The following is a 21818-nucleotide window of genomic DNA, read 5'->3' as shown; positions in this document are numbered from 1 at the left end:
CCCGTGTCTTACTGTCTCAGCGCCGGATGAGTGAGGCTAATGAAGCCCTTTCCCGGCCTGGCATGCAGCAGCTGCGCGCTGAGCGCTGCTGAATGGTGAACGCGCCCGGCCATCTGGATTCACTTACGGAGGCACCCTGACAGCTCCTAATTATAATTAATGTACTTCTGTGCGCGCGCACGCACAAAAAATGCCAAACATGGCGGACGAAAACTACATTTAGCCTATCACGTCAAGGCTACTACAAAGACACCACAGCGAAGACGAATCACTGGGCAGATGACATAAAACACTAAGGAATGTGTCTGGCCAAAGCCCTAGAGATACTTTTTTTTCTCTTTAACATTAGGAGCTCGAAGCTCCACCCACTTCGTGGGCGTAGGCCGAGCCCTAAAAAGGGTACTTGGAAATGCATTTGGGATAAACGAGGAGCATCCTATATACTCCTACTGTAGATCTCCAAGAAAGTCAAAACTGCTAAACGATATTTAAGCAATGATTTCAAATCAACAAGATAAATGAAAATCAATGATGATAAATGAAAATCAGGCAGAATTAGACTTTGTGGTCACGGTCAGTGTACATTGCTGTTGCCCTGATGCTACAGACGCGAGTCGTGCTGATTCATACTAGTGCCCAAATCGTGATAATAACATTCGCACCTCTTGGAATTAAACCGGAAGTTGACATCTGGATCTCTCACAACCAGATCTAAACACCATTAACAATAAGTGCCCGAATACAGTTTAAAGGCCTGGATCCAACTATCCTGTAGCTTCCTGTCAAATTAACTTCGACCAATACCACTGACCGTTAGGCAGTGTTTTTTGCATTGTTTCTTTAGGGTCATCACCTTTAATGCTCATAATGAAGTCCTGATGATGGTCTTATGAAATTGTTCCCAAAGACCGAAACGTCGACCACAAAGTCTAATTCTGCCTGATTTTCATTTATCATCATTGATTTTCATTTATCCTGTTGATTTGAAATCATTGCTTAAATATCGTTTAGCAGTTTTGACTTTCTTGGAGATCTACAGTAGGAGTATATAGGATGCTCCTCGTTTATCCCAAATGCATTTCCAAGTACCCTTTTAATTGATTGTAAAGAAAATAATAACCTTTTGACTAAAAACCCTGGTTTTTGTGTGTTTCTTCATATTGTTAGTGTGGTAACAATATTTATTTTTGCTCTAATTGTAATTTAAAAATCTCAGCCACCAATTGACATCAGTGTTGGTAATTGATTCATTCACCTCTCACTGTGGCTTTAACTTTAATTTTCTTCTCTTTAATTGAAATTGTTCAAATAAAATCCCTTGCTGGCACATCACTTTGAATACCTGGACGAATTCAGCATCTTTTTTTAGTGGGACCCAACTTCTTGGCAGGGTGGACGCGTCCACCCTGTGAAACAAGCATTTACAATGCAATGGTCTCTGCATTGTTAAAGTTAGAGCTATTGGCATTGCTTATGACATTATTTTTGTTTATGGTTTTGTTTTTAGAACATAAATAAATGGCATTGCCATTTACAATCCCAATTGCTTAATCTCTTGCAAATGCGAGATCTATTGCATTTGCACCCACAAACAGAGCCACACACACAAAACCACCCACACACACATACAGAGCCACCCACAGAGTCACCCACACAGATCCACCCACACACAGCCACTCGCACACACACAGAGCCACCCGCACACACAGAGCCACCCGCACACACACAGAGCCACCCACACACACACAACTAATAGTTGCAGTGATATACTTTTACAGAAAATTGACTTTATTGTCTGCATTCTTCATCTATTTAGCCCCAGAGGCAAATCAAACAGCAAAATAGGTTAAACCTTCTCTCTTACACCCAACACAGTTCAGATACACCATGACACACAGATTGCTGTCACAGAACATCCAATAAATGTATTCCATCATATTCAGATTCTCATTTTGCTCTACCCCAACATAACATTTTAGACATCCTGACAGCACCAAGCTCTCAACAGAGCACCAAACGAATGTAGTTGGCACATTCTTCTCTTCACAGGATTATTCACCATATAACGGCTATCCTCCAGCATTTAAGCCATACAACTAGTAGGGTTTGGGATTAGTGGACAAGATGTAGGGAGAACGTCATTGACTAGAAGCTGCTGTCTGTGGCACTAAGAAGTACTCCTTTGTGGGACGTGTGAAGGTGTGTGTTCTGATGCTGTTGCTGGATAGTAACTTACCTTTGCGGTGACAGGTGCCCCCCCCCCTCCGGTTCCTGGTAGGGGCAGGTGCCACGTCGCCTGCGTGGGTGGCTCGGAGGAGGTAAGTGACTGGCCGCGGCGGCAGAGGGGTGTCTGCCTGTCACTCTGCGGGTGTCCAGCTGACAGGAGGAGCTCCGTTGCAGGGTCCTGGTGTTCGCCTCGTGGCTGGAGGTGCCTCTGACGATGAGTGGGCGGTGCTCTGTTGCTGGCTGGATACAGAGGCAGGTCGGTAGGCGTGTGTAGGTAGTTTCAGCAGATATTGGTCTATCCTTCTCCGCCGATGGATCTACTGTAGGAACCCACTTCCTCTCTATTTATCCTCTTTCCTCCCGCCTCGTCATCGCACCGGTAAGTTGCTGATGCCTGGGGGCTGGAGCAGCTCCGAGAAGCCAGCACCGCCCCTCACACGCGCTGCACACACTGTCTTCTTCCTTGTGCTCCCTGCCAAGAGCGACTCTTCTCTCATCAGCAGGCTGACTTCCCCATGGGCAGGGCAGCCATTAACCAATACTTGAATCCCCAGGAAACAAGCCCCGGGCTGGGCGTTATCTGATGGTGATGTGGAGCGCGCCTCCGATAAGGACATGGCAGGAAACGGGGGCCACCACAGGATTTTTGTAGATAGGGATGCGGAGGGGCAGGATCACGGCCAGAGTTGGTGCTGCTCCAGGTGAAAATGCTGAAGTATCACACACGCCCTTTCCGGCGCACGCACAGATCCGATGCCATGCTCGCTTTTGTAAGTCACTGGTATCCATTTCACTTTTAAAGCATTAAGTTTAGCCACCACGCAAGGGGAAACAGTTTTAATAAACAAGCACTCAGCTGGGGCAGAGGACTTGGTGACTTCTTCCGGCGGCGGTCGGGGGGAAATACCAGAACAAAAGCGCCGCCATTTTCGCGATTCGGGGGCGTGTTTTTAGCAGTTGAGTGACGGATGACGTCACGGTTTAAAAACTGCAAAAAACACGCCCCCGAATCCGCTAAAGACAGGGCCTAAACCGAGTGACACCCTTCTCCTCCAATGGCTGGCCAGCATTTACGAGGCCAGCCAATGGAGAAGAGGGGCGGGGTCAAGCCCCCATACTGGAAATCATTAAATCTTCAGCTCCGCCCACTGCTTACAGCAGTGCGGACGAGGCCTCGACCTAAAAAGTGGATGGATTCTGTCTACCCACGTGTACCCGTGACTCGTGCCCTGGGGATAGTGTATGTAAGGACACTTCTAAAAAGAAAAAAAAACACTTTATACAGTCCTGGTATTCCTACAATCTATATTTTGGAAGCACATTTTAATCATAAACCTTGTTGGGCATTTTTTTAGCAGCCTTTCTTCTATTGTGTGTAATGCAAGTTTAAAAAAAATGACTTGCATAACTGAGAATGGATTGTGATGGTTTTCTTCGATCGCACTACTAGGGGCATGCAGCAGTATATTTGTCCGAGAATTTATACAAAGAGTAAGCTTATTGTGGTGCTAAGAGGTACAGATGCATCAAACTACCCAATATGCATTAAATACATTGGTGAAACACCTCTATTAACATGAGAAACTGATGTAACAGAGCACTCAACATATATTAAATCAATAGTGTTGTCGCCATATGTAACTTCGGCGGCTGAACTGATCGTTCTGTATAACTGGTTAATACTGGGTCTCTCATACAAGAATAACGGAGGAGATTTTTGAGGAAGCATATCTAGTCAATCGACTTGGACTGCATTGAGATTACTATCTACTTCTTTAGCTGATAACAAGCTTTGAATACTGACCTGTTGAAATACAGTTTTACGGTGTGGAACAGTGGGACACTTTTGAGGACCCATGATGACACTTTCATTCTAGGCTTTGACTTTAATAATATCTTCTTTACCCAGGCCTGTTGACCCACGGAATCGTGACAACAGTATTATTCCATTTAGCCTTGATGAAGTCACTTATGTGACGAAACACGTGTCGGCTGTATTTTGGATTGCAGTACAAGCTTCTACAAAAAATCTCTGACTCCTGTTCTCTGATTATGTGGTTTGGACAATACTGTATATGGTGACAACACCATTGATTTATTGTATGTTGAGTGCTCTGGTGCATCAGTTTCTCATAATGAATTGCATATTCACAGTGTTTTCTAACACAGACTGGGGCCTCGTAGCACTAAACATACACAAGTAGGGGAGAGGATTTAGCCTTACGGCTAGAGCGGTTGACCTCAAAGCTAGGGGACCGGGTTCGAGTCTCAGCAGCTAAACATCCTGTGATTCTGGGCAAATCACTTAATCTCCCCGTGCCTAACAAAAATGAATGTGTCCTTCTGTAACAAAACTTGCTGCTCTTGTAAAGCTCTCTGATACCCGATTCTGGTCTAGTTCGCACTGCAAAAAACTCTCTAATATAAAATAATAAAATAAGTCACTATTCTCCAATGCAGTACCCATGATTCTGTTCTGTTGCTCTCTGTATACAGACACAGACCTCTGCAGTGCACTAACTAATAGTGATTTCATAATGTACGAAAGGGCATTTCCCACTGATTAACTTAACTTAACAGCCCCCCTCGTGTTTTTGATGTTTGGGGCAGTGCCATAGCTGGTTAATAAATGTTTTAGAAAAATAGCAACCATCCTATTTACAATCTACAAAGCTGGATATGTTTCTGCCCTGGGGTTTGTGTTTGGCAGAACCCCCTTCCACGGGGTTCTGAGCCGATTAATACTACCTCTCGGTTGAAGTCATTCCCTGTGACTCATGGTATGAAACCCAACGAGGGAGAGTGCGATACAAGGCGTGAGACTCACACCAAATGAGTGAGAGTGTGCTACAAGGTCTGAGTCTCACTACCAATTAGTGAGAGTGTGCCACAAGGCGTGAGGTTCACACCCAATGAGGGAGAGTGTGCTACGATGTGTGAGGTTCATTCCCAATGAGTGAGAGTGTGCTACGATGTGTGAGGCTCACTCCCAATGAGTGAGAGTGTGCTACGATGTATTAGGCTGACACCCAATGAGTGAGAGTGTGCTACAAGGTGTGAGGCCCACACCCACTGAGTGAGAGTGTGCTACAAGGTGTGAGGCTCACACCCAATGAGTGAGAGTGAGCTACGAGTTATGAGGCTCACTCCCAATGAGTGAGTGTGTGCTACAAAGGGTGAGGCTCACACCCAATGAGTTAAAGTGTGCTACGAGGTGTGGTGCTCACACCCAGGCACGCAACACCCATTGGCCTCAAAGGGCTTCAGCCCCCCCCCACGTCGTGTGTGGCAGCCCGGGATGAGACACTTCCCGGGCCCGCTCACACCCGCACCGAGCACTTCACAGGTCTTTAAAAGACCTTGTGCATGTTAATGGGGCTTTGTTGTTGTTTCACCCCTTCTAAGAGCCCCTGCAGCTCGACTCTGCCGATTGCCTAAAGATTCAGCTCCCCTGAAATTTGACTCTAGTTGCGCCTCTGCTCTGCGATCCAATGAGTGAGAGTGTGCTACGAGGTGTGAGGCTCACTCCCAATGAGTCATAGTGTGCTACATGGTGTGAGGCTCACTCCGAATAAGTGAGAGTGTGCTGCAAGGTGTGAGGCTCACACCCAATGAGTGAGAGTGTGCTACAAGGGGTGAGGCTCACACCCAATGAGTGAGAGTGTGCTACAAGGTGTAAGACTCACACCCAATGAATGAGAGTGTGCTACCAGGTGTGAGGCTCACACCCAATGAGTGAGAGTATGCTATGAGGTGTGAGGCTCACTCCCAATGAGGGAGAGTGGGCTACAAGGTGTGAGGCTCACACCCAATGAATGAGAGTGCGCTACAAGTGGTGAGGCTCACACCCAATGAGTGAGCTACGAGTTGTGAGGCTCACTCCCAATGAGTGAGAGTTTGCTACAAGGTGTGAGGCTCACTCTGAATAAGTTTGCTACAAGGTGTGAGGCTCACTCTGAATAAGTGAGAGTGTGCTGCAAGGTATGAGGCTCACATCCAATGAGTGAGAGTGTGATACAAAGGGTGTGGATCGCACCCAATGAGTGAGAGTGTACTACAAAGGGTGAGGGTCACACCCAATGAGTGAGAGTGTGCTACGAGGTGTGAGGCTCACTCCCAATGAGAGAGAGTGGGCTACAAGGTGTGAGACTCACACTCAATGAATGAGAGTTTGCTACAAGGTGTGAGGCTTATGCCGAATGAGTGAGAGTGTCCTACAAGGTGGGAGGCTCACACCTAATGAGCGAGAGTGTGCTACAAGTGGTAAGGCTCACACCCAATGAGTGAGAGTGAGATACGAGTTGTGAGGCTCACTCCCAATGAGTGAGAGTTTGCTACAAGGTGTGAGGCTCACTCTGAATAAGTGAGAGTGTGCTGCAAGGTGTGAGGCTCACACCCAATGAGTGAGAGTGTACTATGAGGTGTGAGGCTCACTCCCAATGAGTGAGAGTGTGCTACAAGGTGTAAGACTCACACCCAATGAATGAGAGTGTGCTACCAGGTGTGAGGCTTGAAACTGACCCATGGCGTGAGACTCACATATTCTGCTATAGAAAGAATACGACACTCACTCCAATGACTTGTGCTGTAATATATGAATAAGACTGTGCTATAAGGTGTGAGACTCATCCCAATCAGTGAGAGTGTTCTTTCAGTTCACCTCTGGTGAGTGAGACTGTGCTCCCCTGTGTGAGACAGACACCGGCTGAGGAAGACTGTGCCTCACGGGGGAGACGCATGCCTGATCAGTGAGAGTGTTCTTCAAGGGCCCACCAGTGAGTGAGACTGCGCTCCACTGTGTGTGACTCACTCCCTAGTTGGTGAGTGAGTGTTCCTCATGAAATGACACTCAGTCAGTGGGTGAGCCTTTGCTGCAGTGTGAGGAGTGAGACAGCGCTCTAAGGTGTGAGACTCATGTTGTTTTGGGTGAGAGTGTCTTTCAAGGGAGGGGACCCTCATCCACTGAACGTGGTCCAAGGTGTGAGACCCGTTCCCAAGCTGTCAGATACTTACAGTACTGTGAGCATCAAGAGGTGGCCCTGGGCCTGTAAGGGTGACAGTGACATGAGGGACACCCTCCGAGATCCTAGCATCCCTCGTCCAAGGGTGTGTGTCTCACACCCTGAAGCGCTGCATCACGGCAGGCATGAGTCTCACACCTTGAAGCACAGTGTCATTCATGGGGTGTGTCTCACACCCTGAAGCGCTGCATCACGGCAGGCATGAGTCTCACACCTTGGAGCACAGTGTCATTCATGGGGTGTGTCTCACACCCTGCAGCGCTGCATCACGGCAGGCATGAGTCTCACACCTCGAAGCACAGTGTCATTCATAAGCTGTGTCTCACACTCTGAAGCGCTGCATCTCTTGGCAGGCAGGAGTCTCACACCTTGGAGCACAGTGTCATTCATAAAGTGTGTGTCTCACACCCTGAAGCGCTGCACCTTGGCAAGCGTGAGTCTCACACCTTGAAGCACAGTGTCATTCATATAGTGTATGTCTCACACTCTGAAGCGCTGCATCACGGCAGGCACGAGTCTCACACCTTGAAGCACAGTGTCATTCATATACTGTGTGTCTCACACCCTGAAGCGCTGCATCACGGCAGGCACGAGTCTCACACCTTGAAGCACAGTGTCATTCATATACTGTGTGTCTCACACCCTGAAGCGCTGCATCACGGCAGGCATGAGTCTCACACCTTGAAGCACAGTGTCATTCATACAGTGAGTCTCACACCCTGAAGCACTGCATCACGGCAGGCATGAGTCTCACACCTTGAAGCACAGTGTCATTCATGGGGTGTGTCTCACACCCTGAAGCGCTGCATCACGGCAGGCATGAGTCTCACACCTTGGAGCACAGTGTCATTCATGGGGTGTGTCTCACACCCTGCAGCGCTGCATCACGGCAGGCATGAGTCTCACACCTCGAAGCACAGTGTCATTCATAAGCTGTGTCTCACACTCTGAAGCGCTGCATCTCTTGGCAGGCAGGAGTCTCACACCTTGGAGCACAGTGTCATTCATAAAGTGTGTGTCTCACACCCTGAAGCGCTGCACCTTGGCAAGCGTGAGTCTCACACCTTGAAGCACAGTGTCATTCATATAGTGTATGTCTCACACTCTGAAGCGCTGCATCACGGCAGGCACGAGTCTCACACCTTGAAGCACAGTGTCATTCATATACTGTGTGTCTCACACCCTGAAGCGCTGCATCACGGCAGGCACGAGTCTCACACCTTGAAGCACAGTGTCATTCATATACTGTGTGTCTCACACCCTGAAGCGCTGCATCACGGCAGGCATGAGTCTCACACCTTGAAGCACAGTGTCATTCATACAGTGAGTCTCACACCCTGAAGCACTGCATCACGGCAGGCATGAGTCTCACACCTTGAAGCACAGTGTCATTCATGGGGTGTGTCTCACACTCTGAAGCACAGTGTCATTCATGGGGTGTGTCTCACACCCTGAAGCGCTGCATCACGGCAGGCATGAGTCTCACACCTTGACGCACAGTGTCATTCATACAGTGAGTCTCACACCCTGAAGCGCTGCATCACGGCAGGCATGAGTCTCACACCTTGGAGCACAGTGTCATTCATACAGTGTGTGTCTCACACCCTGAAGCGCTGCATCACGACAGGCGTGAGTCTCACACCTTGGAGCACAGCGTTATTCATGGGGTGTGTCTCACACCCTGAAGCGCTGCATCACGGCAGGCGTGAGTCTCAAACCTTGAAGCACAGTGTCATTCATATAGTGTGTGTCTCACATCCTGAAGCGCTGTATCACGGAAGGCATGAGTCTCACACCTTGAAGCACAGTGTCATTCATATAGTGTGTGTCTCACACTCTGAAGAGCTGCATCACGGCAGGCATGAGTCTCACACCTTTAACCACAGTATCAATTATATAGTGTGTGTCTCACTCTCTGAAGCGCTGCATCACGGCAGGCGTGAGTCTCACACCTTGGAGCACAGCGTCATTCATGGGGTGTGTCTCACACTCTGAAGCGCTGCATCACGGCAGGCATGAGTCTCACACCTTGAAGCACAGTGTCATTCATATAGTGTGTGTCTCACACCCTGAAGCGCTGCATCACGGCAGGCATGAGTCTCACACCTTTAAGCACAGTTTCATTTATACAGTGTGAGTCTCACACCCTGAAGCGCTGCATCACGGCAGGCATGAGTCTCAAACCTTGAAGCACAGTGTCATTCATACAGTGTGTGTCTCACACCCCGAAGCGCTGCATCACGGCAGGCGTGAGTCTCACACTTTTAAGCACAGTGTCATTCATATAGTGTGTCTCACACCCTGAAGCGCTGCATCACGGCAGGCATGAGTCTCACACCTTGAAGCATAATGTCATATATATAGTGCGAGTCTCACACCCCGAAGCGCTGTATCACGGCAGGCATGAGTCTCACACCTTGGAGCACAGTGTTATTTATATAGTGTGAGTCTCACACCCTGAAGCGCTGCATCACGGCAGGAATGAGTCTCACACCTTGGAGCACAGTGTCATTCATGGGGTTTGTCTCACACTCTGAAGCGCTGCATCACGGCAGGCATGAGTCTCACACCTTTAACCACAGTGTCAATTATATAGTGTGTGTCTCACACTCTGAAGCACTGCATCACGGCAGGCGTGAGTCTCACACCTTGGAGCACAGTGTCATTCATGGGGTTTGTCTCACACTCTGAAGCGCTGCATCACGGCAGGCATGAGTCTCACACCTTGAAGCACAGTGTCATTCATATAGTGTGTGTCTCACACCCTGAAGCGCTGCATCACGGCAGGCATGAGTCTCACACCTTGGAGCACAGTGTCATTTATAAAGTGTGAGTCTCACACCCTGAAGCGCTGCATCACGGCAGGCATGAGTCTCAAACCTTGAAGCACAGTGTCATTTATATAGTGTGAGTCTCACACCCTGAAGCACTGCATCACGGCAGGCATGTCTCACACCTTGAAGCACAGTGTCGTTCATGGGGTGTGTCTCACACTCTGAAGCGCTGCATCACGGCAGGCATGAGTCTCACACCTTGGAGCACAGTGTCATTCATATAGTGTCTCTCTCACACTCTGAAGCGCTGCATCACGGCAGGCATGAGTCTCACACCTTGAAGCACAGTGTCATTCATACAGTGAGTCTCACACCCTGAAGCGCTGCATCACAGCAGGCATGAGTCTCACACCTTGGAGCACAGTGTCATTCATATAGTGTGTGTCTCACACCCTGAAGCGCTGCATCACGGCAGGAATGAGTCTCACACCTTGAAGCATAGTGACATTCATACAGTGAGTCTCACACCCTGAAGCGCTGCATCACGGCAGGCATGAGTCTCACACCTTGAAGCACAGTGTCATTCATACAGTGTGTGTCTCACACCCTGAAGCACTGCATCACGGCAGGCATGAGTCTCAAACCTTGAAGCACAGTGTCATTCATACAGTGTGTGTCTCACACCCTGAAGAGCTGCATCAAAGCAGGCATGAGTCTCACACCTTGAAGCATATTTATATAGTGTGAGTCTCACACCCTGAAGCGCTGCATCGCAGCAGGCACGAGTCTCACACCTTGAAGCACAGTGTCATTCATACAGTGTGTGTCTCACACCCCGAAGCGCTGCATCACGGCAGGCACAAGTCTCACACCTTGAAGCACAGTGTCATTCATACAGTGTGTGTCTCACACTCTGAAGCGCTGCATCACGGCAGGCATGAGTCTCACACCTCGAAGCACAGTGTCATTCATACAGTGTGTGTCTCACACTCTGAAGCGCTGCATCACGGCAGGCATGAGTCTCACACCTCGAAGCACAGTGTCATTCATATAGTGTGTGTCTCACACCCTGAAGCGCTGCATCACGGCAGGCATGAGTCTCACACCTCGAAGCACAGTGTCATTCATATAGTGTGTGTCTCACACCCTGAAGCGCTGCATCACGGCAGGCATGAGTCTCACACCTTGGAGCACAGTGTCATTCATATAGTGTGTGTCTCACACCCTGAAGGGCTGCATCATGGCAGGCGCGAGTCTCACACCTCGAAGCACAGTGTCATTCATATAGTGTGTGTCTCACACTCTAAAGACCTGCATCACGTGGCAGGCGTGAGTCTCACACCTTGAAGCACAGTGTCGATTTATGCAGTGTATCACACCATAAAACGTAGCATTACTGATTGGGTTCGAGTCTCACACCTGTGAGCTAACTTCTGAGCACACATTCTCAGCTCTCCCTTCAGTAGCCTCTTGTGACCTGAGGCGTTTCCCGTATCTGCATCGGTGAAGACAGAGTGATTAATATCCCTGTTGTTAACAAAGGAGAGGTGTTTGATAGTAACCAGTGCGTAATACACACACACCGCTCTGTGCGGCTTGTGTTGCTACAGCACACAGCTCGTTAGGGACTCTGTTTACTTCCTTCCATCCCTCCTCCTCCCCGTCCGTCTGTCGTGGTTCAACCTGGCATCGCCCTGGTCCCCAAGAGGGGAGGAAAGAGATGCTTTATTTCTGCGTGTTTGAAATGCGCCAAGTGACAACAACGCCACATTCTAGGCACTGCAGCACAGAGAACAGAAAGGGCGTGTTACGAGATTCTTCGCTATAAATAGTTCACATTTAACATCAAAAAGACAGAACTCAATGGAAATATAGACAGCACAATTAAAACATGGTCAAGTCACGAAAATTAGGCATGGGCGGTAAATTCCGCTCCGCTCGCGGAATTTGGATAATTTTGCATTCCGCGGAGAACGCGGATCTGCCCAAAATTCTGCGATCTGCGTCTTCGCGAAATTTTTTGCTTGGTTGCACTTTCAAACTGCGTGTTTTCTGGATATTTCTCCCCGAGCACGCAAACAGATTTGCCAACAGGAAAAAAGCATCGCGAACGGGCTGAACAAGCAATTCCGCATGTTCGCAGAACTTTTTCGAGCTCGCGGAGATGTTTTTTCTTTTCGCGGAGCTTTGCGTAGCGCAACTACGCAAATTCCGCCCACCCCTATAATTGGTCCAAATAATATTACTTTTCGTTTTGCAAGCATGGATGTTGTTAAATGGTCAAGGACATCAGAGACAATTCAGTTCGAGGCTTTCAAATGAAAGAACTGGTGCATTCTGGTAGTTGCAGTCTTGACTCGCCCAAGTGTCTCAGACAGGAATAATTTTGTAAAGAGGAAAAGAAAGCCTGGATGGAGCATGTGCTCACTAGTCATATGAAGTGCCTCGTAGGCGGTGCTATATTTCATCTGAGATGGAACCCAGCAGTAGTAGGTTAGCTCAGTGGGTTGAGTGCCTGCTGCAGAGATCTGAAAATACCTTGCCCATCACAAGCCCTAGCAAATTGTTATTAAAATAGATAATTGTATTCTAAATATAGAAATGATTAGAAAAACCTAGAAAATACTAGAATGCTGAGACTCAATTCTAATTAGTATATCCGGTGTTTTCTCATTTTAGAACAGAAAAGATTGGTCTAGAACAGAGCCCTCTTTCATATTTCGACTTTGCGGCCATAAATCAATTTTGAGACACATTTGCCACCTCAGATGCCCACATAACAGGTAGCCTGACCTGTGAGCAGATATGTGGCAGGTTCAGTTCTCATGAATCAAAAAGAGGGGGGCTAGGACCCAGATAAAGGTCCAGTACACATGCTCCTCACTATAATTGACACGTCTAATCAGTGTTGGTGTATGTTCCTATGCGAAGAGGGTATTGAAAACGTTAAAGAAAAGGTGTGGTTGGAATACATGGTTCCAGGGGGCGCTTCCATATTTGGAAGTGTTGCCCTCACACACCATGTGGGTGTCATGCTGCTTCTTCGGGCGTTTTACTCCTCGCGTGGCCGGCGCTGCCCTGCGACTGGGCTCTTTGTCGGAGATCTTTTCTTGTATCAGCCGTGATGGTGCATGCAGGTGTGTGGGGTATAAAGTGTAAGGTGGAGAGTGTGATCTTAAAATTACCTAAAGGAGATAACATTTTCTTCAAACTCACATGAATGCATGGGGGTTTGACAGACGTGGACAGGGTATGACACAGGCGGACAGTGTACGACGGATGTGGACAGGGTACGACAGATGTGGCCATGATAAGGCAGAGGCGAACAGGGTAAGAGAGACAGGAAGTGCTTTGTCACGACTGAGTAAGCAGACATGAAGAGACACAGGGATATATAAGGAAAATAGAGGGTGGCAGAGTTAAGAGAGCATAGTAGTAATTTGATTGGGTTGGTTATGGGAGGGTGAATAACGTGGTTAGTAACAGTGATTGCACAACCCAGGAAGTCAACACAGACCACTGAAATGGGCCTGCAGGGTCCACCAGGAGCTGAGATGGCGTAACTCAAGGAAGGCAACACAGACCACTGAAATGGGTCTACAGGGTCCACCCGGGAGCAGAGATGGCGCAGTCCAAGGAAGGCAACACAGACCACTGTAATGAGCCTACAGGGTCCACTTAGGAGCGGAGATGGCACAGTCCAAGGAAGGCAACACAGACCACTGCAATGAGCCTACAGCAATGTTTCCCAAACTGTGGTCCGCGGACCCCCAGGGGTCCGTGACACATTCCCAGGGGGTCCGCAGGCAACAGTTTTAAAAGCACAGAAAAGTTTCTTGTATAAATAGCAGCTTTCCAGCAGCAATAAAAGTGTCAAGATAAAGCTAGTGATTAATGTACCTGCTGGAGCGTGAGGAGAGTTTTGTTTAGTGGCAGCTTTGACTTAACTAATGTAGCACAGAGGGTTAATGTGCCTACTGCAAAGAAGGTGCAACATGCATTTTAAAACGCAGCATTTTATGTGCATAGGTTCGTGGTTACTGCTTTTGTCACAGAGATTCTTTTGTTACTGTGCACTTCATAAGTGACAATCGTAATGTAGCAGAGGGACCTATAAACTGTCATCAAAGAGCAGCTTGCAAACTGCATGGTACCAGTTAGTAACTTTTGTTTTTTCCCAGTTATTAATTATCCTGATGCTGCTAAAAAGGTTTATTTGGGTGGAAATACATTTTTAATGTTAAAGTCAGTGCTAGCCAATGTGTTATGTTCTGAATCCTGAGTTTGTGCTTTTCCAGACCAAACACTCTTTAAACATTTTATATACACACTGTTTTACATGTAAAATTCAATGTCTCTATATGTGTGTGATGTAAAGACATCCTACAATGGTATGAGAGATGCTATAAAACAAATGAAATACATGTGACAGAGGGGCTATTACTTCACTATAAAATACTAAGGGCAAGATGTAACATCCGTTTTTATATGCGTGAACGGGTTCGTGAACCCGCTTTCACTCGCAAAAAAGTATTGGGCCATGTACATTGCCTATTTCGCGAATCGCAATTTGTTTGCGACTCGCTAAATAGGCTTTGCAACTTGCTATTTGGAAGGGGCATTCCCTTCCAAATAGCGAGTCTTAAAACCATGTACAAATGTTTTGCGGTCGCAAACCCCTCGTAATCACCACTTACTTCAAGTACATGGTAATGCATTTGCAAATGGGAAGGGGTCCCCAGGGGACCCCTTCCCCTTTGCAAATGCATGAAAAATTATTTTTTAAGGGCAGGCAGTGGTCCCAGGGATCTCTGCCGGCCCTTAGAAAATGAAACGAAAACGTTTCCTTTTTTTTTTTTTTTTTTAAATGCTTGGTAAATGGGCTGCATTTTTTTTTAAACTGCTTTATTTAAAAGCAGTCCCAGACATGGTGGCCTGCAGAGCCCAGCAGGCACCATACCTAGGAGGGCTGGCATTCCCAATAGGCTCGCAAATTGCGAGAGGCTCATTAATATTAATGAACCTCGCAATTTGCGACCCCATTGGGAATCCGAAACAGAGTTAAACACACTGTTGTACATTTCATTTAGCGACTCGCAATTTGCCACTTGCAATGTGTCGCCAATTGCGAGGCGCTAAATGAAATGGTCGTACATCTGGCCCCAAAATCCTTAGGGGCAGATTTACAAGCCCCTTGCTCCTCTTTTACGCCACAGTTGCGTCACTTTTGTGATGCAGCGGCGATGCAAAAGATGCGCCATGGTGCAGGGTATTTACAACGTGACACATCTGAGAGATGCGCCACGTTGTAAAGCCCTGTGCCAGAAGGAGGCGTTCCGGCGCAGGAACGCCTCCTGAAAGTGGCTGAGTGAAATCTACAAGATTTCACTAAGTCACTTTGGGGCCCATGCTGCGTCAAAACCCTGCGCCTGCTTGAAGCAGGCGTGAGGATTGACGCAGCTTTAACAAGATTCGGCCCCTCAGAGCATTGCTGGAGCTGTGTCGCGCTTGCGACGCAACTCCAGCAAAGCGCCACCTTTACGGCACAGATGCGTCATGCATCTGTGCTTTTTTGCCCCATGAGGCGCAGCATTGTAAATGCGGCGCATCAATGGTGGCGGAGGCATGGCGCACAATAAGTGGCGCATCCCAGCTGATATGCATGGATGCGTCAGTTATTGTAAATCTGCCCCTAAATACTTTGAGTATTTGTTTTGTGTGCACACGTGTGTATTTTTTTCTAATTACTGTTTTCATATTTGAAATTTAACTCATACAAATTGCTTGGGGGTCCCCGGCTTCCAGTGGTGACTCAATGGGGGTCCTCAGGAGTCAAAAGTTTGGGAACCACTGGCCTACAGGGTTCACCCAGGAGAATTGGCCAAGTGCAAGGAAGTCAAGGGACTGCACAGTTGTGGGTCAACAGGTTCCACCCGGTAGTGATGACTGCACAAACCACATGTGTGGGCACTAATAGAGGAACTGGTAAGAGGTGAAAATATGTACAAAGGGAGTAGACCAAGAAAGGGGGGTGGGGCAGGAGCTGTGCTAAAGAGCAGGGACAGGTGAGTATGTGGGCAGACATTCTAGCCCGGTGTTCTACCATGGACAAACAGGGAAGATGCTGAAGCATGTTATTAACTTCTGTAACCCTTTACCTGGACGGCCCGGGAAGGAGGGATAACGTGGCATCATTGTGGGAGGAGCAACCATTCCAAGATGGCGGGAGGCTGAGGGGTAGATGGAAGGTGAGAGCTCCACCCAGGTGGAGGGAGAAAGGAACCAACTAGACAACAGGCCCAGGAAGCAGAGACAAAATCTGTAGACAAAACAGCAGCATATATAAACACCAACACACCGTTTTGTACAGTTACACAACCTTTGCCATTAATAACCCTATGGGGGTCAGTCCGCTCACGACTGAACACACGTGAAGTGGAAGAACCTAGAGCATTAGACAAACCCTGCAAGCAAATGCAGACAAGTCAATTGGCAAGAACACATGCTCATATAGATTTCAGCACAATTTGTTTTCGAAACCACAGTGTCTGTCAGTGAGAACGAAAAACAAAAGAAAACAAACATGCGCATGCTGTGCCAACTCCCGACTGTGATCAATAGCGTGGACGCCTCGCAGTGGTGTCCCCGTCTGTGCAATGGTGCCAGAAAGTCATGTCGGAAAGGAAGAAACCCAGTGGTTGGTAGTAGGAGGCTTAAAAAAATGCCAGTGGCAAGGCCTGACTCAGGTTTTGGGAGAAGAAACGTCCCAGAAGTAGAGACAATAAATCCGTGGGCAAGACAGCAGCAAATGCAAAACGGACTCAACTTCTTTAGGTCTCGCCTACACAGTGCATTTGTTGTGATGCAAGATGTACTGTTTACTAGTCGGTGGGCTTTCAACCCGTCCACAGTACACCATTGGTTGTTTTCATTGTCACGCTCATTTGCAATCTTTTGAGGACTTTTCTCCAGTAGGCTTTCCTTCTTTTCTTCTGTTAGCGCCTCCCTGGAGCATGGACCAAGTACATGCATTCTTCCTCAACTCTTTGCGACACACTATATCATTTATAAGCATTTCCGTATTATTCCTGGATGAGCAATGTGCTTTCCTAGTTTTAACACAGGCATACAGCTTGTCATTTATGTTGAACTCGCTCTATCTGCTGTCTCCATTGACACTATATTTACTTACACCCTCAACTGTACTACTACACTCTACACCATTCTTTCTACTCTACACCACTTGATGTTATTCCACTCCACACTAGGATACTCGACTCTGCGCCACTCCAAACCCTCTATGCCATTCCACCCTATGCTACTATAAGCCACCATGCTGCTGTATAACATGGCTAAAAGACATTGGTAAAGCCAATCGCTCTGGCATAGGCGAGACCTTTTTGCCTTGCCAATGCTTGTTTACAATGGCACACACTTAGGTTGCAGGAGCCTGTGCAGTCAGGCTGCTTGTGACTGAAGGCATGTAGATGAGACTCAGTAACCAGCTACAGCATAAAAAACCTGCAAGGAAATATGTACAGGTTGGTAAGAAAAATCACCTGCAGAAGCTGAATAAAGTAGTGTAGAGAGAATGCAAAGAAAACTGAATTGTTCAATTGTATTTGACAAACCTCTGACGACTTAACTCAAATTGGCACATTCTAATAAAAACATTGAAATATTTTATTAAACAAAAAAATCTATTTGACCAGATTATATATGCACAGAATAAATAATAGGTTTCAAATTGTTATTTTGGCATTTATTTGAATTTTTTATTTATTTTTCATACGCAATGTTCCAGACAAATAATAAGTCTATTGTGCATAGTCTAAAACTACTGTGTAATATTTTAAAAAATAATTTGAGTTGTGTTTTTGCATTTTGTGCAATAGATTTTGTGGCAATTTCTCATGGAATAATATTCTGCAGCAAATCCAGCGACTAAAATATGGAAGGAAAATTAACTTTCCCTTTGCTTACTTTTGTCTTTCCCGTAACTGACTGGTCTCAGGCATGTGAACACCCTTTCAAAAGTGCTTGGTATATGTAAGACTCCTCAATACCATCCATGTCAGGCAATGAAAATTCTAAATTTCCTGCAAATCACTGGCATGGACCCTACTGTCTTCAGTCTGATCACTGCAGCTGGTTACATCATCGCCCTCCGCCAGCTGCTCCACTGTCTTTAAATACTGTTGGAGGAGACTACTGTCTTGGTCACTGTTGGAGCTGTCACTTGGGCACTCACCATTGTCTTTTTGTTGCATTCCCAACAGACTGTCTGGATCTGCTGTGTCGCAATGGTTGACATTGTCGTCTGAATGCCCAGATTCTCGACTCCCTGCGACGGTTCTCGAACTGAAAGATATTCGATCCTTACTGTCAGTTTGATCTGCGAAAATTGAGTGGAAGCCAGAGTCTGGCATGTCAGATGACGAATGTTCATCTTTGATCTCCGAACAACAGGCATGGTTGCAAGTCGTCTCTGAACTTGGACTTGATGAATGCACTGACCAATGCGATGGACAAGAACTAGTCATCCGAACACTTGGCTGACTGGTACCGTCAAGTCGCTGATTTACAGAAAGTTGCCAATGCTGAAGAGACTGGACGTTGCTCCAAAGCAGCTTCACTGCTGCCTCTTGCACCATCCTCTGGATCCTTTCTTCTTCGTTTTCTTTTTGTAGCTTTGACACTTGCGCCCTTAAAAAAAGGATGTGTTCTTGCATTCTGCTCAGCCGGATTTCATATCGGACCTTCTGAGCTTTTGGGTGATAATTTCTTGTGTGGAATCCTCTCCAACATGCCTGCAGCTTAATGGCTGCTTTATTCCTTTGTGAAAGCCAATCAGAGGCCTCCTCCATAGGCACAGACAGTTCATAAGAATCCTCCACCCTACAATCTGACAGTTCGCCACTGCTTTCTTTGGAACAAATGATATTCTGCAATTTTTTCTCAACAGTTGTAGGCGTGTTCACCTGGACGCCTTCCGCGGACACCAAGCAGCAGCCTGGGCAGTTGCTAAATCTAGGAATATCATTTTTGAAAGAGTTTGCCGGACTTACAATGGGGAGGAGTTCACATTGTCTTTGCTCTTCAGGTTTCTTCTCCACTGTATCTCTAGATGCGGAGTCTTGTTTTCCATCACCACCTTCAAGATTTTTGACAAAATCCAGAATATTAGTATGTTGCTCACTATTAATTCCAGACATGCAATCGTCTCCACTGGGAGAAACTGGGGATAGCCCTGAAGCGACTGGCATAAAGGTGGACTCAGAGGAGAGAAGACTGCAGTTCAATTTGTCTTCATCTGTTTGGATATCTTCCAAATAGAGATCATTTGGGTGAGATCTAACAGTGTGGCCTCCATTTGGAATGAAATTCCTTACAGTGTGCGGGCGATCACCAGAGGCGTTTGTTGCAATCCAAGATTCTAAACGAACAGATTCATTTTCAATTGTAGAATGTTGTCCATGGGACATACTTTGATATTGTGAAGAAAAGGTCAGATCTCTACCTGTATTAGGCAATAAAGTTTTAGTTTTTTTACTGCATTGGTGCATTAGCTGTCGCTGGTGATACCTCTGTTTATTCAATATTTTTTCGAGTTTTGCATCCTCAGTTGTCTGCAGCCCAGCTGTGGAGGTCAAAGGACAGACGGAAGCCAGGTACTGGACTAAATGTACATGCTGACCGGGCCGATAGGACCTTCCTTTACCTTGGCTGTAAAGCCATTCTGCTTTCAAACTTTCTTTCTGAGAAACCACATATCCATCCAACACTTTAAGGCTGAGACACCAGCTGACGACGTAAGGCCGATAGTCAAACCCAGGTAGAGATGGTGTGTCCATCACACATGGATTGTTCATAATTGACAGTTGTTCCAATTCCAGGAGAGAAGTCAAGAAGGAAATCTCATTTAAATCGCGGATCTCATTTTCTGCCAGTGAAATAATGGTCAGATTGTGGGGTAGGCAAACAGATGCTGTGCGTAGTGAGGTAATGTTGTTGCCATGGAGAAGCAATGTCTTTAGATTGGTCAGTTTGGAAAGGTCTCCTGTTTGAGAGAGATTATTGTCTGACAAATCAAGATGACGGAGTGATGTACAGCTGTTTATCTGATCGATCGTCTTAAGGTTATTTCCAGCCAGATTCAGCCACTCTAAATGTCCCAGATCTCTCAACCCTTCCACATAACCGATACTGTTATGGGGGAGGTTCAGCACTCGGAGGCAGGTGAGTTTAGCTACACCCATCATCCGCACCAGTCTGTTATTCGCCACAGAAAGCTGCTTCAGGTACTTGAACTTTTCCAGATGTTCAAGCTTAATTATTTGGTTCTTATCCAGAATCAGGGTGTGTGTGTCTGCAGGACAGGGTAAAGATGGGCCCAGTTTCTGCAGTCCCTGACCTGAGAGGTCAATTACAGCGCCAACATCTCCTCTGGGACTATTTGCAGAGTCCTGCCCATTATCCTGACTCTTTCGTTTCTCGCCTTGACTGCACTTGCCGCCTTCCCAGGCTGCCACTGCAGCCTCGTTGTTTCCTGCCATCCTTCTGCTGCTAACTCCACCACTTTCAGTATTTCCCAATGTTGAAACCTGTTTTAAGCACAAATAAGACCAAGGTTAGGGCCAAAATAAGTACAACGCTCCAACACCCACTTAGCAACATCGTAGCCTCTAGGAAACATTTTTAAAGTATTATTCTAGTCTTTATCCTAAGAACAATGCAACCCGCAGCAATAATTGTTTGTAGCATGAAGGCCAGAAAATAATACAAAAATTGTATATTCATTTTGTTAGAACCTCAGCGCAGTACATTAGACAGTGAAGACTTGGAATGTAATGTAAAACAAATGGCTTCTTCTCAACATGTGGAACACAATTCATACATCGTTTTTAATAATACCTGTTAATCAAATAAATAAAATACCTTCAATCGGACTGTCTTTTTATCCACATCAGCACTTTTGTGCTAAATCTTTGTAGTTCCGCTTATAATGGAAAAGGAGGAGCTATAAGCCCCAGAAAGCAACGTTCTACTGTCTGAAACGTAAGAATCATCTCAGGACAAGGGTGGCCAGATGGCTCCTTCTCATCACGACCCCACTTTTCCATTCCTATCTTTTGCTTCAAATTAAAAGTGAATTCTGGGAGTTGTAGTCTTGGTTAATTTCTACTGAGTCATTCGGACCAACACATCTAAAAACAATGATAGGTGATTCCCGGGTAAAATAGATCCATCTGGTCACCCTACTCAAGAACAAACAAATGACACGATGGTCACTTTGTAGCAATGCAGATTTGTGGATCATGTTATTGAGACAAATGGCATTAATGGGTTTCAAGGCAGACCTCTAAATGCTAAATTCTATTTTTATTTATTTATTTCTACAGCTTAGCAAGACTATGACCGCCTCGCCTGCTCTCCAACAGCTATTTACCTGGCCAGGCCGAAGGTTTGGCAGCTCCTGCTCGGTATAAGACAGGTAGCTTCACCCCCAATCCGTCTCGGGCAGCTTCTGCAGGAGTCTGAGGGGAATGTTGCAGTTAGAAATAGAAGAAGGGCTTAGCCAGGAGGCCTGCTTCCAAGAGATCCTCGAAGGTGCACACGAAGCGGCCATCTATGAACGCAGGTGTTTGTATTCCAAACTACCTGATTATGGCAAACATAAGTAATTGCATTCACCTCAGGACTAAAAGAAAGTCAATTTAGTACTATATGACTTGTAAAATAATTGTACGGTAATACCTTCCTGAACTTATTTATTAATGTATGAAGTAACACTGAA

General features: G+C 46.6%; 1 protein-coding gene across 1 annotated transcript; it reads right to left on the bottom strand.

Annotated features, from left to right (window-relative positions):
• Positions 1–17768: 17768 nt before the first annotated feature.
• Positions 17769–21568, bottom strand: CEP97 (centrosomal protein 97). Its single transcript, XM_078646169.1, has 2 exons — positions 21471–21568; positions 17769–20625 (listed from the first exon to the last, which is right to left on the bottom strand). The coding sequence occupies exon 2, from the start codon at positions 20575–20577 to the stop codon at positions 18112–18114; it is 2466 nt and encodes an 821-aa protein (XP_078502295.1). The 5' UTR covers positions 20578–20625; positions 21471–21568; the 3' UTR covers positions 17769–18111.
• Between the last annotated feature and the right edge of the window lie 250 nt (positions 21569–21818).

Source organism: Lissotriton helveticus, chromosome 5_1 (assembly GCF_964261635.1).
Source record: "Lissotriton helveticus chromosome 5_1, aLisHel1.1, whole genome shotgun sequence".
Classification (NCBI taxonomy): Eukaryota; Metazoa; Chordata; class Amphibia; order Caudata; family Salamandridae; genus Lissotriton; species Lissotriton helveticus.
The sequence above is the reverse complement of the archived record's forward strand: the minus strand, read 5'-3'. Positions and strand labels throughout refer to the sequence as shown.